General features: G+C 37.4%; 1 protein-coding gene across 1 annotated transcript in view; it reads left to right on the top strand.

The window, feature by feature from the left end:
* Positions 1–27,914, top strand: part of PCLO (piccolo presynaptic cytomatrix protein) — a 325,495-nt gene that overhangs the window by 193,453 nt on the left and 104,128 nt on the right. The window contains exons 9-10 of the mRNA XM_059471746.1: positions 7,942–8,023; positions 20,536–20,661. Of these exons, the coding sequence (XP_059327729.1) occupies positions 7,942–8,023; positions 20,536–20,661 (208 nt within the window). The remainder of the gene's footprint in view (positions 1–7,941; positions 8,024–20,535; positions 20,662–27,914) is intronic.

Below are 27,914 nucleotides of genomic sequence, written 5' to 3' on the forward strand. Positions count from 1 at the left end.
GTTGAACCTGTATTCATCATCAACATTTGATGGTGAAATTAGATTAACTTTCCTCTACAATTCAGTATTAATTTTTCAGGTTGTCTTTTGACTTCTGAAATATAACTGAAAATATCTGTACCTCAAGTATTCCTATTGGTGAAAAAAAAAAAGAAAAAAAGACAACAATTAGTCTAATTTTCCCTTACCAGCTTTAGCTCATCCAAATTCAAGTCCCTTCTTTTAGTAGTTGAAGGAAATAATTCCTTTATCCTTTTGACATTTTTTCCACTTTCAGTTGGTAAGTATAATCCCAAAATTCTGTGATTAATTATTGAATAAATCAGAGACTCTATCAATCAAATACTTAAAATATTTCATTTATTAGAGAGAGAAAGAAAAATACCATAGTCTGCTTTTTCAAGCTTGCCAGTTTAAAAATCTAGTTTATCTTAGGGTACCATTCTATTTCCACTTTTTATTAACAAAGTTTATATATTTCAAATCTCTAAGGTCTTCAGTTGCTTGTTTTAGTTGTCATTTTTACTGATTGATTTAGATTATATCCTGACAAATTCTTAAGTTTTGATTTAGTTTACATTTTTACATGAGATCCAATTAAATCAGTGAGTGCATTTCCTCAAGACAAGAGGGAATAACCTCCAGTTGCACCAGGGGAGGTTTAGATTATATATTAGGAAAAATATCTTCATGGAAAGGATGGTCAAGAATTGAAACAGGCTGCCCAGAGAAATGGTGGAGACATCACCCCTGGAAGAGTTCAAGAAACATGGATGTGGCACTTGAGGAGCATGGTTTGTGGTGAGCATGGTGGTGGTACTGGGTTGACAGTTGGACTTGATCACTTTAGACATCTTTTCCAAGATATTTACAATCCTGTGATTCCGAGGGAAGGTATTGCATGGCCCCTTTGTGATACTTAACAGCTTAAATTGCTCAGTTAATTTGTCAGATAGCATACAACACAGGAATGTCTCTGTCATGAAGCCTTTCTTCAAAAAAAGTTTTATGCTGGTGAGCATTTTCACTGACATTTCATTTGACAATTAAATGTAGGTTTTATGAAGCAACAGTGTAGATTTTATGAAGTGTTAAAATGTCTTACAATCCAAGCTTTCATTTTTTCTCCCTCCTTTTCTATCCCTAGCATATATTGAGATTTACACACCCTAGGTTGTACTTGAGCCTACTCATTTCTTGTTGAGAAAAAGAGCTTTACATGATATAATTCTTACAGCTATCCGTTCAAATAGATCTATGATTCTATGAATCAATTTAATTGCATAATAAAGGATCTTTTTGAGTCTTAACATCTCTTAATATCACTAGCAATAGTTAAAAAACCTGTCTCTCTGAGCACTTTAATCATCATGAGAAGCATTAATTATTCTAAGAATACATAACTGTATTTTACCAGTACAGCTTTCTGAGGTAAAAAGGAACATTTTCCTTGAAAATCAGGTTTGTCCAAAAGAATTACTGCTTACCCTGAGCTCTGTGATGAGGAGGTGGTTAGTAAGATACATTTAACTTTTAGAGCTCCAGAGCTTTTGTCCTGGGAAACAGTTCCAAGGCAAGGTCTTAGTCACAGAGATCTGATCTTTGCTTTTTTCCCTCAAATAAATAGCACTACACCAGGACTGGTTGAAAAAATTTGTTCAAAAATTTCAGCAGGAAGGTTGAAAGGCCTGGGAGTTCTTGTTTTCCTGGATATTTCCAGGAAGAAAATAGTTTGTTTTTTTTTCTCCCTCAAGCTGTTGCGATATCCCCATGCTTATATGGAAATAGAGATACAGCATCAAAATCTTGCCAAAGGAATTTTTTTTAAGGTTTTATGAAATATGGGATGTAAATTGGAGAGTGAACATGTTCTAAATAATTCTATCTGATGCCATGTAAAGCCTCAGCAGAAGAGAAGTGATGTGTGAGGAGAAGTTTTACAACAGTTCCTTCTTCTTCTCTTTCCATCCAGGTTAGCTACTGTCAGGCACACATCAGTACAAAATAGTGTCAATGACTCTGCAGAAATGCCAGGTCACACCAACTCCACATCATCTACCTAATCAAAATGTTACTCAGAGCTTGTGTACATTAAGAGTCTTCTGGGAACATTTGTTTAAGATAACTTAAAAATATTTTCAGACACGTACAGAAATTGAATTGCTTTGTGACAAGATAAAAAGGGCCAGAGATATTTTAAAAAAGTTTCATTAGCTCCATGATGAGCTGTGAAATATTTAGCAATAGAAGAAAGTAAATCACTGTTAACATCTCTATTTTTTAGCACTAATATTACATTTTCAAGTGATGAAGGCAAATAAACCATATCAGGGCAATGAGAGTGATGAGGCCAATTAATCACTCCCTAAGGGCTTTTTCAGCCCTGGGTGTAATCAAAGGGTTGCTGAGTTCATTGTGCCATGCTGTCTGTCTCCTGTATCCACACCTCAGTACTGCACAGGAACCTGTAGGGCCCAAGTATGATGTACCCAAAACGTACAAAAATGGCAAGTAATTCTCCATCCAGAACCATCTGAACATATCCACCTTCACCCACAGCTTCCTTTGCTGCAGATGATTTCCTGAAATTAGTTAGGAGGGAAGTTTCCTGGTCAGCACAGGAACTAAGCCATTACAATGCCCTTAATATCCCTTACTGAGCACAAACCCGCCACAGAAAGAATAATTTGCATCAATAGCACTAATCTGCTTGTAGTCAGTGTTTCCAAATACCCTTGCTGGCTCTAAATTTGTTATTTTTAGGATCTTCTGTGTTAAAAAATGAAAATCTTTTAATGACCACTGCAATACATGTGTTCCAGAAAATTTTGATTCACACATGTGAAATATCCATTTTCTTACTAGATGAAATCAGGACTGCTTGATTACATCCCACAGAGTCTGTATAACTGAAGGTAATAAATAAAGTACAACCCTGAGCTTTTTAAGCAAGAATGCAGTGGAGTGACAACCCTGAGCCTCCAGGTTTCCATGGATTTCTTATAGCCCAGTAGATTAAGCTCACATATGTATTACAAATATTAAAATATATTTGTTTCTATAGCAACTTCTGTGGTGCTATTTAGTATTCTGAAATCATGTTAAATTGCAGTTCAGTTAAATATCTTAATAGCCATTTCCCAATCTATTGACTCTGGACTGCTTCCCTGAGGAGGGTAAAACCTTATCAATACATAATCTATTGTAGAATTCCCACTGATCTCTGCTGACCCCAACAGTTTGCTGTCACTTTCAGTTCACCAGAAACTTCTTTAAGCCTCCTGACATGAAGAGGTTTTTTTTTCTTATTATTTTTTGTGAAAATTATTTGCATATCCTGAACTAAACTGGCTGTTAGAAACAGTTTGGGAAAGAACAGTAGGAGAAATGTCAGGGCAGTAAAAGTTCATGGCAAGGGCATGGACAATGAGAGGATATTCAGAGGCTATAAGTAGTTTTTCAGTGCGGGGTTTTAAATACTTCCAGTGATTATAGGTGGGTCCTTTTAAGCCCTAAATTAATAATAAAACCATAAATTCATTGTAATAGCAGTATATTGCTATCAATTCACTTAGGCAACAGTTTTCTAATCACAGAAAGAAGGCAAGGGTCCTAGACATGAAATTTTTTGAATGCAATCCCCTATTTCTAAACACCAAAAAAAAAAAAATGCTTTTCTCTTCATTCATGAGTTATTACCATTTTCTTGAAATTTAAGTCAAGCCTTTTAAGGGGCACTTGGAAAATTAGAAATTAAAAAAAAATGGATCAAAAAGGGAGTAGTGGGGCTAAAATGAGAAAATACCATTTGTGACAGATATTCAGAAGGCTACCTGCAAACTTTTGTTCCACATTTTACTTGGTTTTGTTTGTTTTCCAACTAGTGAGGAGAATTTATTTTGAATTTTAGTAAACTGTTTTCTGTTAGAGACTTGGTTTGGGTGGGGGGGGACATTTTGTGGTTGAGATTCTCTGGAAATATGAGGATAAATTTGAAATTTCCAACTTTACTATAATTGTTCAAATATTTAATCTAAAGAGTGCATTGTTAGCCACCCCCTTACTGTAATTCACAAAGGAATTTATCTGGCCTCATTTCTTAGTCACTCAGAAATGTTTTTATCTCTGCATGCCAGAATGACTTCTGGAGCAAAGGTCAGCGTTTACCTAATTGCAGAAGAAAATGCAACTCATTATGCAATTTATTAGTGAGCAGGAACGTCGTATTTGTTAAGTTTTTATCCAGTGTGTGTTTTGGAAATTATCTCCATCACTGGGGATCTACCAGCAGAAAGAACTTTCCACCTTGAGGATTTTGAGACAACTCAACATTTGTGCTCTGCACAGAGGAAATTTAGAGGTTCAAAGGTGCAGAATTACCACACTGGAGAAATTCTTGGTACCAGCTTGCACAGGCCTTGTGTGCTCATGCAAGTCCGTGTGGTATTCAGACATGAGGACGGATACTGCCTAACCCAGCACCTTGAGCATGCACCATCTTCTTCCTGGATATCCACCTGAGGTAAAGTTTGCCTTGAAAATGGTATTTCCCTGAGGAAAACCATCTGTAGCTGCTGAGAGTCGCCTTGTCAGGCCCTGTCTAACGCTGGAAGAGGAGATGTGGCAACATTTAAAACCAGGAACGACTTTGTTGATCCAATCCAAAGCAGTTGATACATTATAGGTGTGGCTTTGGCCTGGAAAATAAAAATACATTTCATTAATTTTATTTTTTAAACTTAAATACAGCACTAGGGAATTTTTTTTCTTCTTGATTATCCTCTTTAACTTATAATATTGCCTTTTATGAGGCTTCCAATAGTGTTTGTTTATCAGACAAAACACTTAAAGACAACGGGAAATGAAACGCATTTTTAAACTCATCTTCTATCAGAAGCCCTCAGCCCAATTATTTTCCATTCATTCCATTTTTGGAGGGCCTTTGAGCTGACTAATAACATGAAACACATGACCAGAGCTTACATTTCCTGAGGAAGAGGGTGATATGCCAGTGCTGAACTGCAAATCAAGTGTGCTGAATGCTCCCAAAGAGGTGAGGAAGGATGACAGGGACAGTTGGCAGAAATCTCTGGGGTTTGTACCAAATATGTGGGATCAAGTCAACTTCTGCCCTGTGCCCTCAGTCTGGGCTTGTGGACTTGTTCTCCAGTCCTGCAGCTGTGCAGTGGAAGGCTGGCCCCTCTGCACCAGTTTGGATTTACACTGCCACAGCTGGGTGATTTCAGTGGGGTCCCTCTCTGCCTTCCCCGGGGAAACTGAGTCAGCTTGGAGGGATTCCTGGCGTATATTCAGGTGAAGGGAAACCAACTCTAGTGGAAGTAAGAAGATTTGAACAATTGGAAACACAAAATAATTTGTGATCTACAGGTTTTGAAATATTCTAGTAAATTTTCAGATAAATTTTCAGATAAATTTCAGAATGTGTGTAAATTTCAGATAAATATGCTCACTGATGATTAAAGCAAAACATCAAGAACAATTTAATTGCTGTTGGTATTATCTATTTACAGCAAGCTCTGTTTTTTTCCTATTTGTTCTGCTGCTTTCAGAAATGTTCTTGTCTGAAGATAAAGGCCTAATGACATGTTCCATTTAAGTACTGATAGCTACCAACAATAAAAAATAATATACTACCCTGGATGCTAATAAAATTTAATGCTTTTATTCAGACCTATATAAATCACAAAGATTTATTCTTCTCATAAAGTTCTGGAACTAATGAGGAAGTAAGATTAATGAAGGAGACAGTCTATATTTTCTGATGTATTTGTTAGCAGTCATGTACAATATGGCATTGAATATTCTTGGATTGTTATTTATTAAAAAAATTAATAAGATAGGGCAAGTAAAATAATATTAATTGAAGTTTAAGAGCTGCAGCATTCCTCAGGTAAATTGAATTACTCCCACAAAAATGGATCCCAGCCAAGGATCTATTCAAATGTGTTCATACACTTTTAAACTGCAATATTTCATTTTTTTAAATTTAATTCAAAATAAAATTAGATGCATTATTCCAGATTTTTTACAATTTTATGTAAGATACCTGTGACAAATGCATCACTTTTATTGTTATATAAAACTTGCTGAATACAACTTTTATTGTTATATAAAATTTGACACTTCTGGCAGTGTCATTTAAAACATAACACTCTCCCTAGCCATTAATGAGTGTGGAAGCCTCATAGAACTTTATACACTCCTGGTAGTATTAGACTCTGTGTTGTGACACAATTCCATGATAAATTCAAATGTCTGCCCGATCACATGTTCTGATTTATTCTGGAGCACTTGTCTGATATCAAATCCATGATCTCCTTTATGTCTGACATTAATTACAATCAATATTACTCTCACTGTGTTTGGGCAGGATTTGAGTCTTCTAGATGCAACATCATTCACTGGATAAGTAACTGAATTATGATAACAGATGTATAAACTCTTCTGCTGACTGTGGGATTGAGCTAAGCAAGTCCCTTGACTTCTCAGTTTCCCTTCCCATCATTTATACGTGCTATCCATTCACTTCACAAACTCTCCAGGGCAGAACTAGGTTTGAAGTGCTTGGCTCAGGAGGAGCTTAATCCCTTTAAATGCTACTTAAATAATAATAATAAACCCTTGGCAGCAGGCTGCTGATGCACTCAAGCTGCTGCATTGCCATGCTGAATAGCATTGTCCCCCTTGGCTCCTTGAGGTCCCATCCTGGAGCAGGCTCAGTCATGCTCCCTCCTCTTGGTCTGGGTGCATTGACCAGGATTGGAACCAACATGCAGAGGCAGGGAAGTGATGGGTTCAGCTTTGTCACTCGTGCTCCGGGGTCGTGGTAGGAACAGGCGAGAGGCAGGATCATAGAAAAGGCAAAGAAGGCTTTATTCAAAAGAACCGCGCAGTTTTTATAGAGTGGGACGATAGATTCTATTCTATTGACTAACTAACAGAAACATCTTTTTACACACTGTCCTTGAGAGGAACAGAAAAATAAAGTAAAAAAAATAGCACTTGAAAATTGTTTATAGTCAACAGGTTATCACATCTTTCTAGCTCCCTAAAATTTCTCACAAGCCGCTGTGAGAAACGCTTGCCGTTTCTCTCTCTCTGTCCCATGGCATCTACACAACTTTGCTACCAAAAGACCAAAACTGCAGGCAAAGGGGGGCTGTGATGGCTGTGGGGGGTGTGTTGCAGCCATCACTCTGCAGAGGGGTTTTGGTGTGGGCTCAGGACAATCACCCCTGGAAGGTGAGTCAGTCCCTGCAGCTTGGCCCCTCCTATGCCCTAACCATGGGGCAGGTGGGATCGTTTCAACAGGACATCTGGCTCTTTAGAGTTTGTTGTAGAGTGCATTATTTTCAGCTTTGATGTGTTCTTGGATAAGCCCAGGTAAATTTTCAGACAATGTAGTCCTGCGAGTCTTAGTTTGGGTCTTTCAAATGGCTTTTGGGATTTGAAGACAAGAGGTACATTGGGCCATGTGGTTTTGCTGAAACTAAAGCAGTAACTCATGGATGGTAACACATTAAACAAACATTTTGTTTACATGTCTAAGAAAAGAATTTTATAAAAATACAAGAATAATGTTTTGTTTCTCTCTTATGTTAAACATGGCTTGAATAAAGGATTAAAATTAAAAGAAGCTACAGAAGAGAGTGATCACTTTCTAGTCACTCAGAAAAATCATAACTAAAGCCATATTTGAAATTAATCTGGAGTAATGAAAGCAAATATTCATTACCCCGTGAAAGGAATTTGCAGTCTGACAAATGTCTCTAAACTTGGGAGAGTTTTTGAATTGAGCAGTTGTGATATTTCCCTGGATGAAATAAGTTTGTTTGCTTGTTTCTGTTTCAACTGTTTGAAATTATTTATGCAATTGTTGTTGCTTTATCTTTTTATGACATGCATATTTGTGTTCCTCAGATAAATGGGAAGCCCCTGCAGTACATTTTCCCTCATACAAGGCTCAAACTACTGAGAGACCCAAAGGACCACACAGTTTCAGGTAAAAAACCTTCTATCAGTCATGATAATTAATTTGATTAGCATGAATTATACAACAGATTTCCAGTATTAAAAATAGTTCCTGTGTCTATGCAGCAGGAAATTCAGTGGTCATTTTAAATCTTGCTCATCAGCTATAACAGAAAGCAGCAGTGCATAAAAAAGGTCACGACATCTGTTCAAGATATATAAGCTGTACAGACATTAAAAACAGAGGAAAATTGGTTGTGTTATCATATGAACAGTCTGTTTTGCTGTTGCTTTTTATGTAACTCTACATTCTCTGCATGAGTCCTTATAAAATAAGCTTGTGTAGGTGTTCAACATGTACAGAACTGAGAATTTTATTCTTTCTGTTCTGTAACTCTTCCCCTTGGTCCCCCTCCCCATTCGTCCCATAGAGGGGGTTAGGAGAACAGTCAGATCCCGTTTTTCTGTGATATCTTCACATGGAGACATTTATCACAGGACTTCAGATTTATCCTCTTTTTCCCTAGCACTGACATAAATGTTCATGTAAGTCAGAGTCTGCTTGCCAAGGAGATGAAAGTAGCAGAGGTGATGTTCATTCACCTCCCAGGCTGAGACCTGGAGCACAGCTGGAGTAATATTTTCATGTGTCAAACTGTAAAAGGCTGCCAGCTACAGGACCTGGCACAGGTAGGGTCTGTCTGTCTGTCTGAGCTTCTGGAATTGCACCCTTTCTCACATTTAATACTGATATGGAACTCAAACTTATTTCGATATACTGGTTTTGTTCTTTCAGAGGTAGATGCTTTAAGTGGTTTTTCCGTGAAACCATCAGACTTTCTTTTAACTTGCTTAAAAGATTCTAATAGTGTGTGTCAAACTCTGTTTCTGCACAGAAGTAATTACTGACTGCCAGCCCTGGTGTTCCCTCGAGCATTAAGCAGAAAGTGGCATGAACTTACTTGAATTGCTAAATATTGTTTTCACAGGGCTTCTGGCAGTAAAGTCTTGATAATTTCCATCCTCAGTACCCACCTCACATTTAGGGTGTTAAATGAATGCTCTGTATGCATGATGAGGTATTTTCTTGTTAGTCAGCGTAACACCCACCGATGATTTCAGGCTGCAGAAGGACCCCTCCACCCACACAGCCCAGCCTGAAAGGAGCTGCCAGCTCTGCTGTGTGTCAGCCTGTGCTGCTCCAGGCCCTCCCAGTCCACAGGAACTCCTTGGCATCCTTGTGGGGATCTTTGCCCTGCGGGCTGATGAGTAATGCTGTGATCCAAGCTGCTGTCTTACTCAGAAATAAGAGGAATTACAACCACGCAAGTGTAAAGCTCGTGATTTAGTGTTGCTGAAGCCTGCTTTCCTATGTAAAATTACTCACCCTTATGCAAAGGGAAATGCCTATTCCAAATTCTTGATTAACTCTCATGCTGGCAGTCACAGCAGCACACTGTGCCTCAGGGAGAATGCCTTGTGAGCAGTGATGTGCAAACCCAAGGTGCAGATATTGACGTCTCATTGACTAATGCCTTGCATAAATGAGGTCACATAGGATCAAAAATTTACTCAGAGTCTTGATAAGGTTGTAGAGCCCACACTGGGATTTCTCACTGCTATAGCTATATAATATTGTGCTTAAATTCTAATTGGAGAAAGCAAGCTTGGCTCTGTCTACAAGCTGCAGTCATATTTTTGTTTTAGTCCAGATACATGCTTGGAGACCTGCACAGATATATTTCTGTATGATGCATACCTAGATTTCCCTACAAGTATTTAAAGGCCTAAATGCAAATTGTCCAAAAAAGAGCCAAAGGTAGAATAGGGTGGCCCTGAAACAGAAGAATTAGTTGTAGTTTTCACTCCTTACACATCCTTGAAGTACCATAACTCTTTGACTGTGTACCTCCCTTCCTTTCCTTCTCTAAAGTGTCTGAATGATTTACCTGTATGAAAACTCTCTTCAAATGTGCAGTGCATTATGCTTAGCCTTCAGCTTTCCAAATGACCTCTAACAGAGATAGGCAGATGGTTTTAAAAAAATTAAATTTTATTAAACATTATCTGCAAACTAATAGTAAACATCTGTGTTTATTAACCAGAGGAAGACATAGAAGTCTATAATGCAGCAAAACTTACTTAAAATATCAGTAAATTTAAAAAATATATACTTTTATACCATCACGGTTGTCTCACTACAAGAGTTTTGGATATTCATCTAGATTGCATGTCTGATTTCTTCCCCATCTGGTTTCTTTCTCTTTGTTTGTTTTTATTTGTTCCCTTTGTCTCTTTTTGCTCTTCTTTCTTCCTACCCTTCTTTCTTCTCAAAAGTACCAAAATGAGGTTTTGCCTCATTTTGTCTGCATTTATACTTGCACCAACACAGGAAGTGTTTGTTAAAAACCACAATCCTCAGAAAAGCTCACATGAGGAGTCAGATCTTTCTAGAAGAACAGTCACTGTTGAAACCACCCTTTGAGCAGCATCTTCAGCGGAATTTTTGTGTTGCTGGATTGTTACAAGCCAGCTGGCCTGTGGTCCTGGGTGACCACAACAGTGGGAGCACCATCCATTGTCTCAGATTTCCTCACAGTGCATACAGAACCTCCTCTGTCTTGGCTATGCACAAAAGCCTCTCCTATGTGATGATTTCTGCACATCCAAGAGCAGTTTATACTTATGTTTTAAATTATCTATGTGCAGTTTGGTCAGTTCTGAAGGAGCTGTCTGTGGAGATGCCTGAGGCTGACAGATTCTCCTCAGGGCATTCATGAACACACCTTCAGTGTACAATCAGTATATCCTAACTGGGGAATGCACAGCAGGAGTTACATAGGGAAATGTCCTAAACTGTGCAGAATTCCCACTTGGAGAGTTCCTGTAGCTGTTGACCAGCTGCTCTGCTGGGAAACTGGCCAGTGCTTCAGCCCATTATCTCATCTCACCTCATGTCATCTCATCTCACTGGAGTTCTTGGGCCAGCCTGGGCATTAATGATTCAGTGTGCTGGCTCAGCCCAGATAACCAACTCTACCACAGCAGCTGTAATTTTAGGACAAGATTTCATCCTAATATCAGCTTTATAAGTTAAATTCCACAGGTCTCATAATAATCTTACTACAGTAGAATTTGCTGCCTGATTATGAATGCAAAAATTGTCGTATTCTGAATATCAATAATAAGATTAATCCCAAATATTGTAAAATTCAGGCTTTTCCACAATGTATTACGTGCACATGTATTTGGTTCATTTGCTTTCTTGATTAATGAAAACTGACTCTGAGGTACAGATGCCTTTGATGCCTCTTACATAACCTGGCATAATTTTGCACACAGAAGCATATAATGTGAATTTTGGCATGTGAATGAGGTGTTTGAGGATTGAGCAACCAAGCCAAAATTGTGATGGCAAGAGAATAGTAGTGCTGAATGAAAAATAATTATATACTTGCTCACTGTCTGATCTCTTGAAGGCTCTTGTTTCTTTATTATATACCACAATCTAGAAGCATGCAGATCTACTTTTTGAGATAAGCAGTGTCCCCTCCTCAGACAACGAGAGGTATGAAGGAATTTCCCAGGATTAACTCTGCAAAAAACTGGTTAATAATTTGCAATTAAGGGAAAAAAAAAAAGGAATTGGCATCACAGATGTGCTAATGTGCCAAAGCAATGAGGGCAGTGCTCAGTGAATGATAATATAGCAGTGTTTAATGCTCCAGAAGCTCACTGTTTGTTTTCACTGAGAGCCCCTTGTTCCTTTTGGATCCTTTAGCAGGGCAGCATAAGTGCTGTTTTATGCTGCCAGAATTTTCTCTTCTGTTTTTTATCACACCATCATTATATTTGAAAAAGTGAGTTAAGGATGTGGCTACTGAAGGCAATGAAAGCACTGGCAATACCTTTGGAAATGTTGCAAAGGTAACTTACATTGTGTTATTCCTGATCAGGAAGATGTTTAGGCACACTCAGGGGGAAAATCCAACAAGGCAGACACATCTCAGTAGGTCTACAGGTACAATGAGTGCACTCAGACAAAAGTAATTGTTACTCCTTTACCTCACATAGGCTGAGTCAGAAGCAATTCTTTCTTTTTGAAAGCAGGGATGTTCTGTGTTTCCAGGAAAAAAAAAAAAGTACCTTTGAGCAGCCAGACTGTCTGTGTTGGGGAACATCCTCTTCAATTCTGGTAAAAAAAAAAAAAAAAAAAAAAAAAAAAAAAAAAAAAAAAAGAAAGAAAAGAAAAGAAAAGAAAAGAAAAGAAAAGAAAAGAAAAAAGAAAAAGAAAAAAAGAAAGAGGTAGAGAAACGATTCAGAAAAATCTGCAAACTTTGTAGTGCAGCAAAGAATTAGCTGGTGGGAAGAAGAGCGCATCCCTAATCTCTGCCTCAGCAGTGATGTCAGTGAAACTGCTAGCAGAATTGCAGGGTGGCTGTTATGTTGCGCACACGTCAGACATGCCTCACACTCTCCCTAAGGATTGCTAATTCCTGCAAACAACACTACAGTGCTGTTTCTGCAGTGTGCCAGCTCATGCAGTGCTTATCTGGATGGAGAGGAAGGGAATTCAAAGAGATTTCCTGTATCAAGACCTCACTACTATAAAAATTAGTTCTTACAGAAAAATACTAAGGGGCAATGAATATGTGATTAGTAATCAGTTAAAAACATGTTAAATGTAGTCACAGTCTATGTTCAATGTGAGAAGTCAGAGAGAGAACTGCAACCCTCCTCCTGTCCTCATACTCTCAGAGGATTACCTATCCTACTCCTTTCATTTAATGTTGGGAAGAATTGAGATAATACTTTACACAAAAAAGCAATACTCTCCTCTAATATTCCCTTGTCAGTGGGGAAGGACTTAATCACTAATTAATGGTCATCATTCCCTCAAACACTCACTCCTTACCAGAGACATGGCACAGAAGGTAAAACCCATAAACAGAAAGGGACTGAGCTGTTGCAGTCAGGCTACATCAGAGATTTTCCTGGGAAGTCACGTGGTAGCAAATGAGGACAGGACTGGAAATAAAAGCACATTTGAGATGTCTGGTTTTGTCTTAATATCAATTTTAGAAATAACTCAGCACCATTAAACTTTTCTAAATAAAACCAAAGAAACAAATAAATTCTTCTGTGTGCTAGAAACACTTTGTAGAGGTACAGACCATATATTCCATTTATGTCTCTTGTCTACAAATTATTTTCATTTGAATAGCATTAGTGTATGTATTTAAAATACTTTCCACGAAATCTTTTTGGCAGTCCAGTTGTTTGTGCATGCAGTATATGAACACTTGAGATTTTGAGAAGAAGAGAGCTGAAGATTTGGAGTGGAGGTAACTGAGAGGGCAACGTGTCTCTTGGATATTACGGTTCCATTTGCTTTCACAGCTGTCATGCACAAAAGGCTGCATAAACAGATCACTGCAACACTGAATGTTAGAGTTCAGTAAAACCCCCAGATTTCCATGGAGGTTCAGCTGTCAGTCAGTGGCACCTATTCAGCCATTGGTGTCTATCAGTAAGCACAAATTAAACTCAGTACCCACAAGAGATTGTATAGATTTAAAGCTACACTCTACCACAGATGGCACCATAGATTCCGATGTGACAGATTGTCCAAAAAGATGAGACTTTTATCCTGTTTTCAAGTATGTGTGATAAATGCTTCAAGAGGCTAATTCATAAAACACTTTATGATCCTTCAGGATGATAACCAGTGTGCACATCAGCATGAAGCAGATTTGCAGCTGATATAAATCAATGCTGTGCTATTAAAACAACTGCAATATATCTGAATTTCATCTGCTCCTGATTTGACTTCATGTGTATTTTGTGTCTTAATTGCCAATGGCCAAAAAATGCAATAGCTGAGTAGATACAATCATGTTTCTAGGAAACAACTTCATTGAAGCTAATTTTGCTAGAAGCACCAAAACCATTCTCCTGAGGACACTCTTGAAAATGCTCTACCTATATAGACAACCAACCTGTGATATGGATCATCATGTTATGTATTCCAGAGAATTGCATAAGAATAACAATGTAAATAAAATTTTAGGCTGGATTTCATTATACACATTATTTTTCCTGCTGTTTTTAAGTTCCTGAGTTAACTTGGTTTTGTTTGCTTTGTCATATTTCCCTTCTCTCTGCTCTCCAGACTTTTGAGATTGCTTTATCACCATTACAATGTCTCAATAAATAGCTTGCATTTCTTCATGGTACTTTTAATTCTGACCTTTCCAAGAGAAGTCATTGATGTTTTTAATGTGTTTGAGCCTTCTGTTCCACACAGACAATGGAACAGGGTGTAAAATCGTTCCAGCAGATAAGGGCCTACCAGCACCCTAGCATATGTCTGGTCTAGATAAGGCTGGAGGAGGAATGAGGAGATAAAGTCTAGTAAATGAACACAGGAGGAAGGTATGTTCTGCCTCCATTCACAGCCAAATAGTGTTGAAAGGCTTCACATTGTTTGATCGTTGCTAAAACGTGGTACATTGGCACATTGCAAAGTCTTTCATGCCTAATGTCTCATTTGCATGCTTTCTTCTCATGCATTTGCTACCACAGGACCTTGACTAAAGAAAAGATCACCCTTGTACTTCCTTGCCCTAATTCACCATTGTGGTTTTGTTCTGGTTTGGGGGATTTTTTATATCATTAGAAAGTGATGAAAAACATATTTCAACAAGTCTGTGCATTGGCTCCTGGATCTGAAACACAACAGTTAATCTCTATTTTGAAATTTAAACATATCTCCCATTTCAGCCTACTCAGAGATAGATGTTGTAGCCCTGCATTTTGCAATTTAAGCCCATTTCAATTTTCCCCATTTTACTTCTGTATAGTTTCAACTTCAAAGCACACAATATCTGAAGGTGTTAAAATCACCATGGGTTTACAGAAATAGTGAGTTTCAGCTACCATCTTGAAGGGTATTATTTAAGGCTCTCAGAAATCAAAATCAATAGCACTTTTTTAATATCTCTCTTAAAGTTCAGTCACTTAAAGTCTATTAAAAATTCACATAGGTCTATTTGTAACTGTGACAAATTCAGATTGCTGGTGACACTCATACAATTTCCTATGCCAGTTTGCACAAACACGTGTGATTACTGAAAATCTGTTGTACATTCTAATTCCTTCTTTACTTTCCTTGTTCATATAATTAGAAAGATAAATGGTTTCATACTTTCAAAAACTAGCCCAGAGGAAATATTTGCTTGAGTTAACACATGAACAATGTTTGCACAGAGCTTCTGAGTCACGTGCCAGCATTCTCCTGCATTTTTTGAAGTTGTTGCTACTGCACAGGACCTGTATGATGATTAAATATAATCAGTCCTTGTATTTGCTGCTATAATGCTATTTACTTTCATGAGATAAAACATCACTGGAAAATTAATTTTCCCTTTTGTGTAAAATCAGGATCATCAACACCAGCAAAACCCTGCTGGGCCTTGAGCTGTTCAATTTTTTTTTGTTTGTTTTTTTATTCCTTTCCTTTAACCTTTAACTTTTGTATGGGGTTACCAGCAATTGTTTGTAAAGGCAAGCCTAATAATGGCTTGGATGCTGAAATGGTTCCAGGAAATCTAGACTGTTTATACTCTAATGTCTACAATGGAGCTGCTCAGCAAAGCAGAGAAAAGATGGTAAAATTTCATGATATTCTGTGTCCTGAGAGCAACAGACAGATTGGCTACAGCCTGATCTTTATTATCTCCATAAGAGACAAAAAGGACTGAATTGTAATTGCAGAGCTCGGGTTATAGTCAGCATATTCCAGCAAAGTAAATTACAGTCTTTCTGCTGTATTGCTACTGTGACACAATGAAGTATACATGGAGATAGGATTTCATAGTGTTTGAGACACTTTGAGCTACAGAAATTCAGAATAAATATATCTAAAGGGACAGAAAGTACTTCATGGTGGAAATAAGAAATAAGGAGTGATGAATTTTGAAAATGCTTTTGCAGTAATGCTTTCCAGGTCACCAGTGACACAATTTATTAGTAGCAGATTCTTGGTTATTGATCATACATAATATATATACAAATATAAACATCTATATACATATATATAAATGCACATAATGAATATGCATCACTGAAACAGTTTATAGTGTCTGGAAGGATATGAAATGATAGGTGAAATATCCTTTTGAAAGTCAGAGTTAGTTAATTGCCAAAAAGCAAAAAAAGGCCATTCAATATTTTTCCGCCAAAAATGGATTTCCCACAAAAATAACTCAGCAGTTATTAAGCACTTGAAGTCTTTGCTAGCATGGAATGGAATGGAACGGAATGGAATGGAACGGAATGGAACACAATGAAATACAAAATACAAATTACATTATTTCAGTCAGAAGGTACCTACAAAAACCTTATAGCCTAGCTACTGACCAATTCAAGGTGGAAAAAAACTTAAAGTAGTTAAAGGCATTGTTCAAAAGCCTCTCAAACCCTGACAGGCGTGGAGCACTGATCACTTCTTGCAGAATCCTGTTCCAGTCTTTGACCACCTTTGCAGTCTAAACTTCTCCTGGCACAGCTTTGAACTATTCCCACAAGGTCCATCACTGGATACCAGGGAGAAGAGCTCAGCACTTCCCTCTCCCCTTCCCCTCCTCAGGAAGCTGTAGAGGACAGTGAGGTTGCTTCTCACAGCCTTTTCTCCAAACCTGACAAACGCAAAGCGCTCAGACTCTCCTCACAGAACATTCCTTCCTGCTCTTTCACCAGCCTCACTGCCCTCCTCAGGCACATTCAAGGACCTTGACAATCCTTCTCAAATTGTGGGGCCCAGAGCTGTGCATGGAGCTCAAGGTGAGGCTGAACCAATGCTGGGCACAGTGCACAATCAGCTCTTTTGACTGCCTGGTGATGCTGTGTTTGGTGCCACCAGGACAGGGCTTGTCCCCTTGGCTGACTCACACCGAGCTGCAGCTGAGCAGCACCCCCAGATCCCTCTCTGATTTACAGCCATTGCTTTCCCCACTTACACTTGTGCCTAGTATCACAGGTCCAGGATCCAGCATTCCCACCTGTTAAATTTCATCCCATTAATCACAGCCCAGTGTTCCATGCTATCTAGATTCCTCTGAAAGGCCTCTTGTCAACAGCACCTCCCAGTTTTTGTCATGAGCAAACACGCTAGTGGTGCATTCAGCTCCTGCATCCAGATTTTTGACACCCATATTGAACAAATCTGGCCTAGAATTGATCCCTGAAGAACACTTCTAGTGTCCAGTCCCAGCCAGATGTCATTCCATTCACTACAGTCCTTTCAGCTCTGCCCTTCAGCCAGTTCTTCACCAAGAACATTGTGAACCCACTCATCCCACAGCTGGACAGCTCATCCCTAAGGATGATGTGAGATCCAGCATCAAAAGGCATAGTAAAATCCAGAAAAATTACATCCAGCACCTTCCCATCATCCACTGGTCAGGTGATCTAAAGCTTCAAACTCTGATTGTTCATATTTCAGCTGTATAAATCAGAGGCTTACAAGCTAACTGTAGCGATTTAGTATCCTTTTTATTTGTTTGTTTATCAATGTATAAAAGCAATTTAATTGCATGATCAGCCTTGTCAAAGTTTAGCATTATAAAATTTATTGTATATTTGGTTTGGCTGGGGTGGGGTTTTGGAGTGTCTTTTTAGCTTAGCATGCTCCATCTTAAAGCTTTAGTTAAGATTAGATGGGAGAGTAGGATCACAGCCTTGGGAGATCAGTAAAAACTGTTTTAATTAATTACCAGTCTTCTCACTTTGAAGCATCCTAAAAAGGATTGGATTTCTAGGTGCAAAATTCCCTTTGAAGAGATGTTCTCCTGAATATATTTTTCATGGAAATCAATACTCATAATTCAGAAAGGTGCCTTCTCTTATTCAAATCACAGTGATTTGCTTTTTGATGGTTTACTGGTTCTGTGTCTTCTAAAGAAAACAGAAGTTTATCAATCAGGAAATATAAATGAGAAAGATTAATGTATGGTTATATCAAAATAGCTGAAGAAATGGAAATTAGGACTCAAAATTAAAAATAAAAGCAACGATAAAAACAAGGGAAAAGATATCGAAGAAAGCATAAATGAAGGTGTCTGATGGGTATTTTTAAACTATCTGCAGTCAAGGTTATAAACTGGGCAATGTAATTTCAAACAGAAGTAGTAAGCTCAATATTTTCAATGGATAAAATATAAATAGGCTTGAAATCCCATCTTTACATGAAAAAATACAGCAAGACCCAAGCAATATTTCTTTGTCAACCAGAACAGAGCACTTAGAGCTCATTCATTTTAACTACCAGGAATGAAGGCTTTGTAATTAACCTTAATTTAAATTGTAATTTAAATAATTTTCTAGTAGTGTTTTTGCAACACACACAATCTCACACACCAACTACTGTGATTGTCCCTTAGCAAGCATATCTCTACTTTATCCATAAGGTCAGTCATACATTTGACTCTAAAACCTGCAAACATAAAATACAAGCACTTTCAAAGTCTAGAATAAAACAAAAAAAAATCATCATATAATAGCATGAAAAGTACTTTCTTTTATTAGCAGTAATATGGACAAAACCCTCCAAAAACTAAGCAAATGTATCAGCCAAGATTTTCAGTTCCCTAGCGTAGGTATCCATGTGAATGCCTCTGAAATCAAGTGTGCACTCATTTATATGACAAACTACTTCTCTGCCATTCTGTCACCAATAACCTATGGGAAGTAGAAATGCCAATACTGTGCATCATGATAAAATCCTGACTCCAAGGAGTTCCTGCCATCTGTGATGAAAAATGTAATTAAAATTCCATGTGTTGACTGTGTGAGTTAAGATACTGTGTCCTTGCTTGTGTGTGTTACGCACAAAGAATAGTTGCTCCTTGGATTTGCTGAACTCAATAGCTCCCAGCTGTGAGCTTTAGATCTATAAACATATTAATGACTCTTTTCATTCTGCTTGATCAGAAGTTGCCTGTGCAGCCCACACGAATTCCTAAGTTCTCAGGATGGACTTATGTTTAAATGTTTTTATAGGTGTATGCATTCACTTTATGCAATGAGCTACTTATTTTTTAAAAATTGAATTGTCTAATTTTTTTAAAGGGGGTCATCCTTAGAATGGTGTTTTTTTCTTTCCATATCAAGTTAAGAAAAATATACTTTACCTACCAGTGCAAAAGTTCCAATTTGCACTGAAATAAGGTAATTAACTTAAAATATTAACACAGTTTGTTCCAATTAAATGGAAAAATCACTCTCCTAAAAGAAAAAATTTGGAAAATATCTAATTATGAGAAAAGCTGAGTCAAAAAGTATATAGATTTAGCTAAACTGCGATAGAAAAACCAGTGGAAACTTTTCTTCTGTCAGAAATGCAATGTGGTAATCCTTTTACTGAAAGAAACTCAGGGCTGACTTATGAAACACTAATAGCATTATGAAAAGGAAAAGCCTTAATCCAAAAAGACAAAGCTTTGCTTTGGTGGTGTGGTGACCTTTCTACAGCTGGTTAGTTTAATCACTCAGCAGGTTTGGCTTATGAAATTAATCAATTGAAAAATATTATTTTTAGCCATCACAATAAAGGTGGGTAAATCTGCCTTTTAATTCTCAGACCTAAGTGTAAATCATCTCATATGGAACTTTCTTCAAAGAAAAAAAAATAGTTTAACTAATAGTTTAACTAGGAAGTTTTGGGGGTTTTTTTAAGAGCAAAATAACACGAAAAATTTGCAATGCATAAGATTATTTTATTTTATTTTTTTATATTTTGAGCTTTTGTTTTTCACCCTCATTATTTTGTACAGAGGCTAGTGATCTGCTTCTCTCCAGCTAAAACAATGAGTGATGAAAACGTGTTTATCTCTCTACTTTTTTTAAAAGGAAGAAAATATGTGATTTATTGATGCTTTACACAGAATTCTTGTCTGCTTTTTCCACCATTAATTTGCACATCCTTTGATGTGAAAGATGTCAATTTAAAGCAAATATTGAAAAAAAGTAATAGCATTTGCCCAATATAGGTTCATGTAAATGTACATGCGTTGCTGCTTGAAAAAGCAAGCTCAAGGATCTCTGTCAATGTCTCCATAATTATGTGATTCTAAAAGCTCAGATATTATAATTTCTCAGCTAAACTGCATGCATGTTGTAGGCATATGATAAGGCTATCCTTTGAATCCACCCTTCTTTTGTATTTCTAGCAATTTAATTCAATTTATTAATATTGCAAATAGATTGTCAGAAGAAGATAGGACAAGCTTCAATGTAATTTTTAATAACTCAGTTGTTTGTGTTATGTCAGTCATGCAGTAGCTGCTCAAGAAGATATTCCCAAATTTAAGTCTTTAGAAGAGCATCAGATGTGACTGCAGTTAACCCTGATCTTCCAGCTACAGACAGAAGTTATCTGGGACATCTTCAGTAACCTCTGATGTCTTGTTCTCTTCCTTTCCTTCCAGTGAATTATTCATTGCTTCATTTCTGTTCAAAGTTTTCTCTTTCTTTTGATCACAGGCAATGGACTGGGAATCCGAGTTGTAGGTGGGAAAGAAATTCCAGGAAGCAGTGGGGAAATTGGAGCTTACATTGCCAAGATCTTGCCTGGGGGCAATGCAGAGCAGACAGGGAAGCTTATAGAAGGTAAGATAAATGCATTATTAAAATATGAAGCCATGGGACTGTTGGGATTTTGTTATGATTATTTATAACACACATTTTCTCTTGCGCAACGGATGCAATCTTGTGCAAGGAATGAGAGCTACACCTCCATGATGCTTAAAGCAGAAAAGGCCTGATGGAAAGTGATTTTATGGCCTCTATGGCCAAAGAGAGTTGCCACAATGAGCATTATTAGGGCGTGTCTTCAGTAATATGTGTCAACATGATGTCTGCATGACCACATGTCCTCATCCTATTTCATGGACATGGATTGTGAAGATCTTTAACCTTTAATCTTGATCATCTAAGTATCCTTGTTGGAAATTAGTTTTGTTTCTTAGTTTTATTTCATATATTATTTATATGACTTAATTTCTATTTGAAATTGTATTTCTTAGTTGCACAGGTAAAACAGATCCAGTTGTCTCCCAGTTACATGCACAAACTTTTCTTTTTAGTCCCGTATAAGTCATTTCTAATGTTTGTTGTCCAATTTAAGGTAACCATCCAACCTGCCCCAACAGGCAACAGAGAAAAAGAAGTAACCAGAGAAAAGCAGTTATTTCACCTAACTTAGACCTCTGTTTCAAGAACTGAAAGTGTCTTCCTCCTTTAATTGGCTTTTAGAAAACTGCATTCAACTTCACATGATTTTTTAGGTTATCAAAGCTAGACGGAGTGATAACTTCATTATCAATACATTTTCTAGAATTATTGCAATGTGATCAATCTAACAATTTATTTCTGTGATTACATGAATACCACCTTCTTTTTATAACTTTCTCTTTTTATAGCTATTTTCTAGTTCCCTTTTACAAATCTGTATGCACCTGAAGTGTCAGTCTGTCCATAGACAACAAAAGAGTACATTTGTGTACAACTCATTAAACTCTTTTATGTTTTTTCTTTTTTCCTAAATAAAAGCATGAACTCGGGGAAAAATAACAAAAGAAGAAAAGTGGGAAAAATAACATAAGAAGAAAAGTAGGAAAAATAGTTATTCCAGGCAGAATTAAATTCACATAAGTTTTCTGAATGGTAAACAAGCAAAAAAAAGTCATGATTTAATCAAAAGTACTTTGCAGGCAGAAAAACTTAGTAAATTGATTACAAAATGTATTTATAAGGAATAGTTTTATTATTCTGTGGGTATTACAAAACAGTATCACCTGCATTCACCCGGTAGCTTTTTACATCCTTGGTGCTTTCTTTGCCAAAATGTTAATGACATACAACAAAAAAAAACCCCAAAGTGACACAAACCCCAATGTGCAATGAAATTAAACAGAAACTTAAAAAGAAATATATTTCTTTTTGGCCTATACAGTTGATTCTGATATTAATTTTTAATGGGTAGTATCTTACTCATTGAATGATAGAATAGTGTTATTTTTGTGCATGAATGATGAAAGAATTGACCTTAATTGTGTGTGTTTTGAATCAAGTATTTGTTTTGGCTCCCTCTGTACAAATAAGTAGGTCTTTCATAACTGTGCTAGATCACGCATGCTTTGTTTCAGTACCAAGCAAGTAAAGAGGAAAATGTGGTTATTCAACATTTCCCCAAGACTGGACATTTGAAGAAAGAGAATGAGCAGTTACAGATTGGAATTATCTGTAAACTTTTGGTTTATTTTACCAAGAAATTTTCTGGAAATTGAAGTTTAAAACAGTTCTCTATTCACCATATTTGGTTCATTTCAGCAGTGATCAAGAACATCTTGGATTTACAATAACTACAGGAGAAACCTGACATAGAAATTTACTTTTTAATCTGTTCACATAATATATTTTGAAGGTTTATTCTTATATTATAGGAAGATGAATGTGAGAGTGAAATATTTACTCCTTTGTTCCATTCTCCCATCCTATGTTCAGTCATGTTTCTGATCCAACCTTTATAAAAGTATCCTAGACTTGGATAAGTTGGCATATATCAACTCCATCAAAATCCCTATATTTCATCTGTAGAATTTGTCCACACAATGTCTCAGAATGTGTTTCAGTATTGATGTGTTAAATGTTCTCTCAGAGAGAAAAAATGCTTCCTGTAGAATGCACTTTGACTATGACATACAAGAAAAACATTTCCTCTCACTGTCATTCACCTTTAGGTCTTGCCTTTACATCTAGTTTACTTTTTATGTTATTTTAGATGGCTATCAGGGATCAACAAAGAATTTTTTCTACTTCACTGTGAGTTGTGGTTGGCTTAGTGGAAATGTGGCTGGTGCCCATTTAACCTCTACCCCTCAGAAGAGCTAAAATCCACTGATGTCTTCAATCATTCCCATATTGATCTGGGTAAATCCAGCCAGACTGTTGGATTTACCAACATCTCTGAAAATAGAAGCTGCCCTTCTTTTCTTTTTCAAGTTATTTGCTGTCTCTCACACCACAGAGAGAAAAAATAAAGAAAACTTTGCATGTCATTATCTGTAAATGAATTACTTTTTTTTCAGTAATCATGAGTCACTTTTCCTGATGAAATGCTGTGTGACTGCAAGTTAGAGTATAAACAGTCATCAAGTAAACATCTACTAATGTCACTACAAGTTAGTATCTTGACTCATTAGCCTTTCTAAGAACATGAATCACTCTGAAAAATCCCATCAACTTAATTAATTCCTCTAATTCTAAAAACACTGGGTTAAGTCTGAAAATCCTACCAATAGCATAAGAAACAAGGCTGAAGAAACAAGGTTGGATTTATTGTGGTTATGAAGGAAGACAAACTCCTACCTGCTCTCTGTGTGACTGCATATAAATAAATGACACAGAGATAGCATTCCTATCCTTAGGGAATAACATAAAATTTTAGCCTATTTAAAAGCTTTGGAGGAGTCTTAGTGCTGAAAAATTTATTTATAGTCCTGACTGGCAAATACCACTCTTCTCGGTTCTCTCACCTTGAATTGCTTTCAAATGTCAAAAATATCTCTGATTCATCACTCATTGGCGTAACAAAAACTGTGGGTGGAGGACTCATTCCACGGAGCTCATCAAGTGCAAGGGCTGTGTCAGTTTGATGGATGTGTCTGTGCTCCCCCTCGTGCTGACAGGAACAGTTCAGTTCCATTCCACCTGGTGAATCCACTGAGTGAGTGGCATTTCAGCCAGCATTTTTCAGAAACAGAAGAACATGGAGTAAGGAGCAGGAATGAAATGTTTATGTGTGTTTCCTACACTTACAAGTTTTCTGGGTACCCTTGGCATTCCAGTTTTCTGATTGGACCATTTCAATAGGCTGAGTAGAGAACTGGGAACTGATAACAGGTGTCTTTATTTCAAGTTTTCAATCCAGACAAGCTGTGTTGCAATGGTTAGGTCATCTGATGCTCACTGAGATGAAGACATTCCCTGACTTTCCAGTCTTCTAGAAATTCTGGTAAACCAGCTCTGTAAAAAACTTATGGTGAACTTGATTTGTGGTGATCTTACTGCCTTTGCTTATACCTCACTCAGCAGCATTAGTCAGACTTCTGTTAACCTGTCCTGAGCCCTTATGTGTGCATGTCTATTTTTAATATGTATGGATCATTTAAAATATATCTTCTCAAGCTTAAAAAACAGGAAAATAATATATATGAAGACAAAAATCTTGTCATGAAAAATACTGAAATAGAACTTCCTGGAAGAAAAACTACCTGATAGACATAAGATACTGAAAGATAATGAGACCTATTAAAGGTGTTAAGTAGGTCAGAGCAGAGAAACTGCACTGCTGTTGGAGAGTTCCATCTTAGATGTGATCTTAGTTAATGGTGCCCTCCCCTCAGTCCAATCCTTTAGCACTTATTTTTATCTAAATTAATAATTACTTTTCCCAGGATGCAGGAAACATTGCTCATGAAAACACTGTAAGGGTCCTGTCAGAGCCACCTGCCTTCAAGAGTAGGTAAAAGCACATCCAATGTCCTCAGCAACAAAGTCTAAATATTGAGGATAAGTTCCTAAATGTGCTCAGCACCTTTTAGAATTTGATTCACCTGCTAAGAAAGAGATGGTCAGCTTTTCTAAATGTGTTTATTGCCTTTAATTGTGCTGAAAGTTTCCCAGGCCGCATGGCGGGTTCCCCTTAGGAAAGCATTCTAAATGAGTGGGTCTTTGGGAATGCCAGAGATCTCTTTCATCTTTAGAAAACTGCAAACTCAGAACTTGAGGATGCCTTCAGGAAATGAAATTGAGGTCTCCCTGTTTCCTCCTATCCATATTTATTCATGTTTCTTTTCCCCTCATGTATAAAGTTGTACATATTCTTATATTTTCAATTGTCACAATTTTCTTCTGGAAGAAGACTTTTGATATAGAGCTAACTCTCTCTAATGCCCTAATATGGGGTCAAATAAAACTGGAATCATTCCTCATATTAAGACTTAGAGCCTTTCTTTGGACTTTCATGGGATGGCACAGCTTATGACCTCTTGGATCCACAGACCATAGCCACAGTGTCAACAAAAATACTTTCTCACAAATCTGGAGCCAGTAGAGAGAACATGTTCACTGCTTGTCACCAAGTAACTTTCCACACCAAACTGACACATGAGATGAACAGGGTGTGCCAAAAAACATGCTCTTCCTGGCAAAAGAGGGCCACATCTAGACCAGTGGGAAGTGATTTCCACCCAAAGCAAAATATGATAGGGGAAAGGAAAAAAAGAGGAATTTGGATAACCTCCATCAGAGAGCAGTCTAGCTCCCCACCTTCAGTTCATGGAAGAAGGCAGACCCAGGAAGCCCTGTGAGAACCCTGCCTTAACCAGAATGGTCTGCAGCTCCCACCCATGGTGTGGACTTTGGCTTGTGACCTAGTTCACTTCAAGTATCACACTTCATAATGGAAGAGTGTATACTGAGAGTTTCTTCAAAGGCAGAGAAGAAAAAGTCAGGGTTCAGTGGGACTCTTTTCTATATGTGTCCAAATATGGTTAGCACAGCTCTTCATTATTTCCAGAACAGGCAGTAAATCAAAAGGAAAATTATTATAAAGATACAAGGACTTATATACGATGATAAAGAGAGCAGCTGCATTGTTAGGTGAAAATCTACTACAAAATACCAATCAGTTGACCACCCAGAAATGAGAGTGAAATATGAGAGACTAAGAAATATGAGAGCCTCTGGTAGCAGTTTTGAATCTGGGGAAGGCTGCACATGGAAGCTGAAAGACAGCCAACATGTTCATGGTGTTTAAGCAATCCCTCATGCATAAAGTAGTCTGCATTAAGTGGAGAAAATAGTATTTATACTATCTATAGTTCTTCCTCTGAGGAGAATGTAAATAAGGCTAATGAATAAACTAGAGAGGAGATGGCCAATGTGGGGAGATGATTATCTGTACATTGGTTGTCTAGTATAAGTAAGATGAATCTGGCCATAATCAATATTGGGTAGAGGCTATTGGAATATTAGAATTATTGTTTAAAGATTTTTCTGAATTCTGGGTAATGACATCTTTGAATACAGGTAGCTTTCTCACTCCTCCATTTAAAAGTGACAACTAGGTAGTTTCCAGAACCTGTTTCACGTCAGCCATGCCCTGGGAATGTATCCCTTCATGTGTTTTCAGATAATAAATTTTCAATCATAGCTTTTCAAGTCCTTGTCATCTTAAAGCTTGTTATTTACTGGCATTGGAAACACATGATTTCTTTCAAGTCCTCTCACAAGGACAGGGGGTTGCAATGGGATTACTGACCAGTCCATGAAAAGATTATAAAGAAAATATTAATAGATTTTCTGTTAACAAGTTCTTTGATACTTTTTTTGGCTACTTTGGATAGCATCAAGTGCTGAAAAGCAAGGCCAGACTTTCAGAAGGTCTTTTTCAAAGGCACTCCAGGTGTAATGGCTGTCCATCTTATCAAAGCTGTCTCTTGTCGTATCACAGACGTGCTTTGCAAGCTGCTTGGAAAATGCAGCGTGACTGGAATGGTCATGGGCACCTAAATAGCTGGAAAACCAGAACAGAAGCAGTAAGTCACTATCCTTCTCTCTACCCTTGTCACGCTTCCCTCTTAGCCCTGAGTTATAGATGAGCACAAGTGTAACTCTGGCTGATCTTTTATCGGTCACTGGCTGGTCATCTATTTGTGGGAAGTGCAATAGGTCTTCCTGAGTTTTAAAATAGTGTAGTGAGCACTGCTTGCTGTTTAGACAGCTAAAATTGGAAACATTGATTGCAGCATCGCAATGGAAAGAGATTTTACAGTCCCCATGAAGCAAAGATAGTGAAGAGCCAGCATCCCTTCTTGAGTCCCTCTGATAATTACATTTCTGGCAAAAAGTAGATAGCACAATGAAGCTGGAAAATGATGAAACAAAATTAAAAGGAGTACAGGAAGGGAAGGAAAAATTCTCAAAAAAACTGGATAAAGTCTTAAATGAATGCCAATAATCTTTCCATCCTCTACTTCCATTTTGCAGTTTGACTGCTTTAATTTATTACTGCATTGGAAAAAAAAGTATTAACTTTACCCTGTTCCCTGAAGTGTTAGTCTTCGTGATCTATTTTGCTGTCTGTGCTTATTCTGGATCAGAAGAGAAGAGAGCTTGCTCTCAACGTCTCCCCTGGGCTACAGGCTCAGGTTTCTCTACCCCAGCAAAAACTGGCTTTATCAAAGACAATGTGAAAAAAATAAATCACAGCATTCACAGAATGACTGGGTTTGAAGAGACCTTAAAGATCATCGAGTCCACCCCATGCCCCAGCACCTCAACTAAACCATGGCACTGAGTGCCACATCCAGTCCTTTTTAAACACACCCAGGAATGGTGACTCCACCACCTCCCTGGGCAGGCCATTCCAGTCCTTTATCATTCTTTCAGTAAAAAACTTTTTCCTAATATCCAACCTATACAGGTAATCCAATAACAGGCAGTGCCATTGTTTGGTTGTAAGCTTTGCCCTAAAGCTCTTCAGAAAGGACATAATCTAAAAACAAACAAACCCAAAATACCTTCCTTCAGCTGTAAATCTTAACTTACATAGTTTTGCTCCTCTCATCCATGTATTTTGTTCTGCCTTGTACTTCTTTTATAAAGGTAACAATCAGAGTTATAGGATTATTCTTGTTAAGTATGGCAATGGATATTCAACATACAAAAAATGCCTTTAAATATTTTTAAATTAAATTTTTAAGGAAATAAAGTTAGTAGAAAGGACACCCTGCCAAAGTGTATCATTTAACATGTTGGAATTAACTTAATATCTGCTAGAATGGAAAAAAGAAAGG

This window comes from Ammospiza nelsoni, chromosome 5 (genome assembly GCF_027579445.1).
Source record: "Ammospiza nelsoni isolate bAmmNel1 chromosome 5, bAmmNel1.pri, whole genome shotgun sequence".
Classification (NCBI taxonomy): domain Eukaryota; kingdom Metazoa; phylum Chordata; class Aves; order Passeriformes; family Passerellidae; genus Ammospiza; species Ammospiza nelsoni.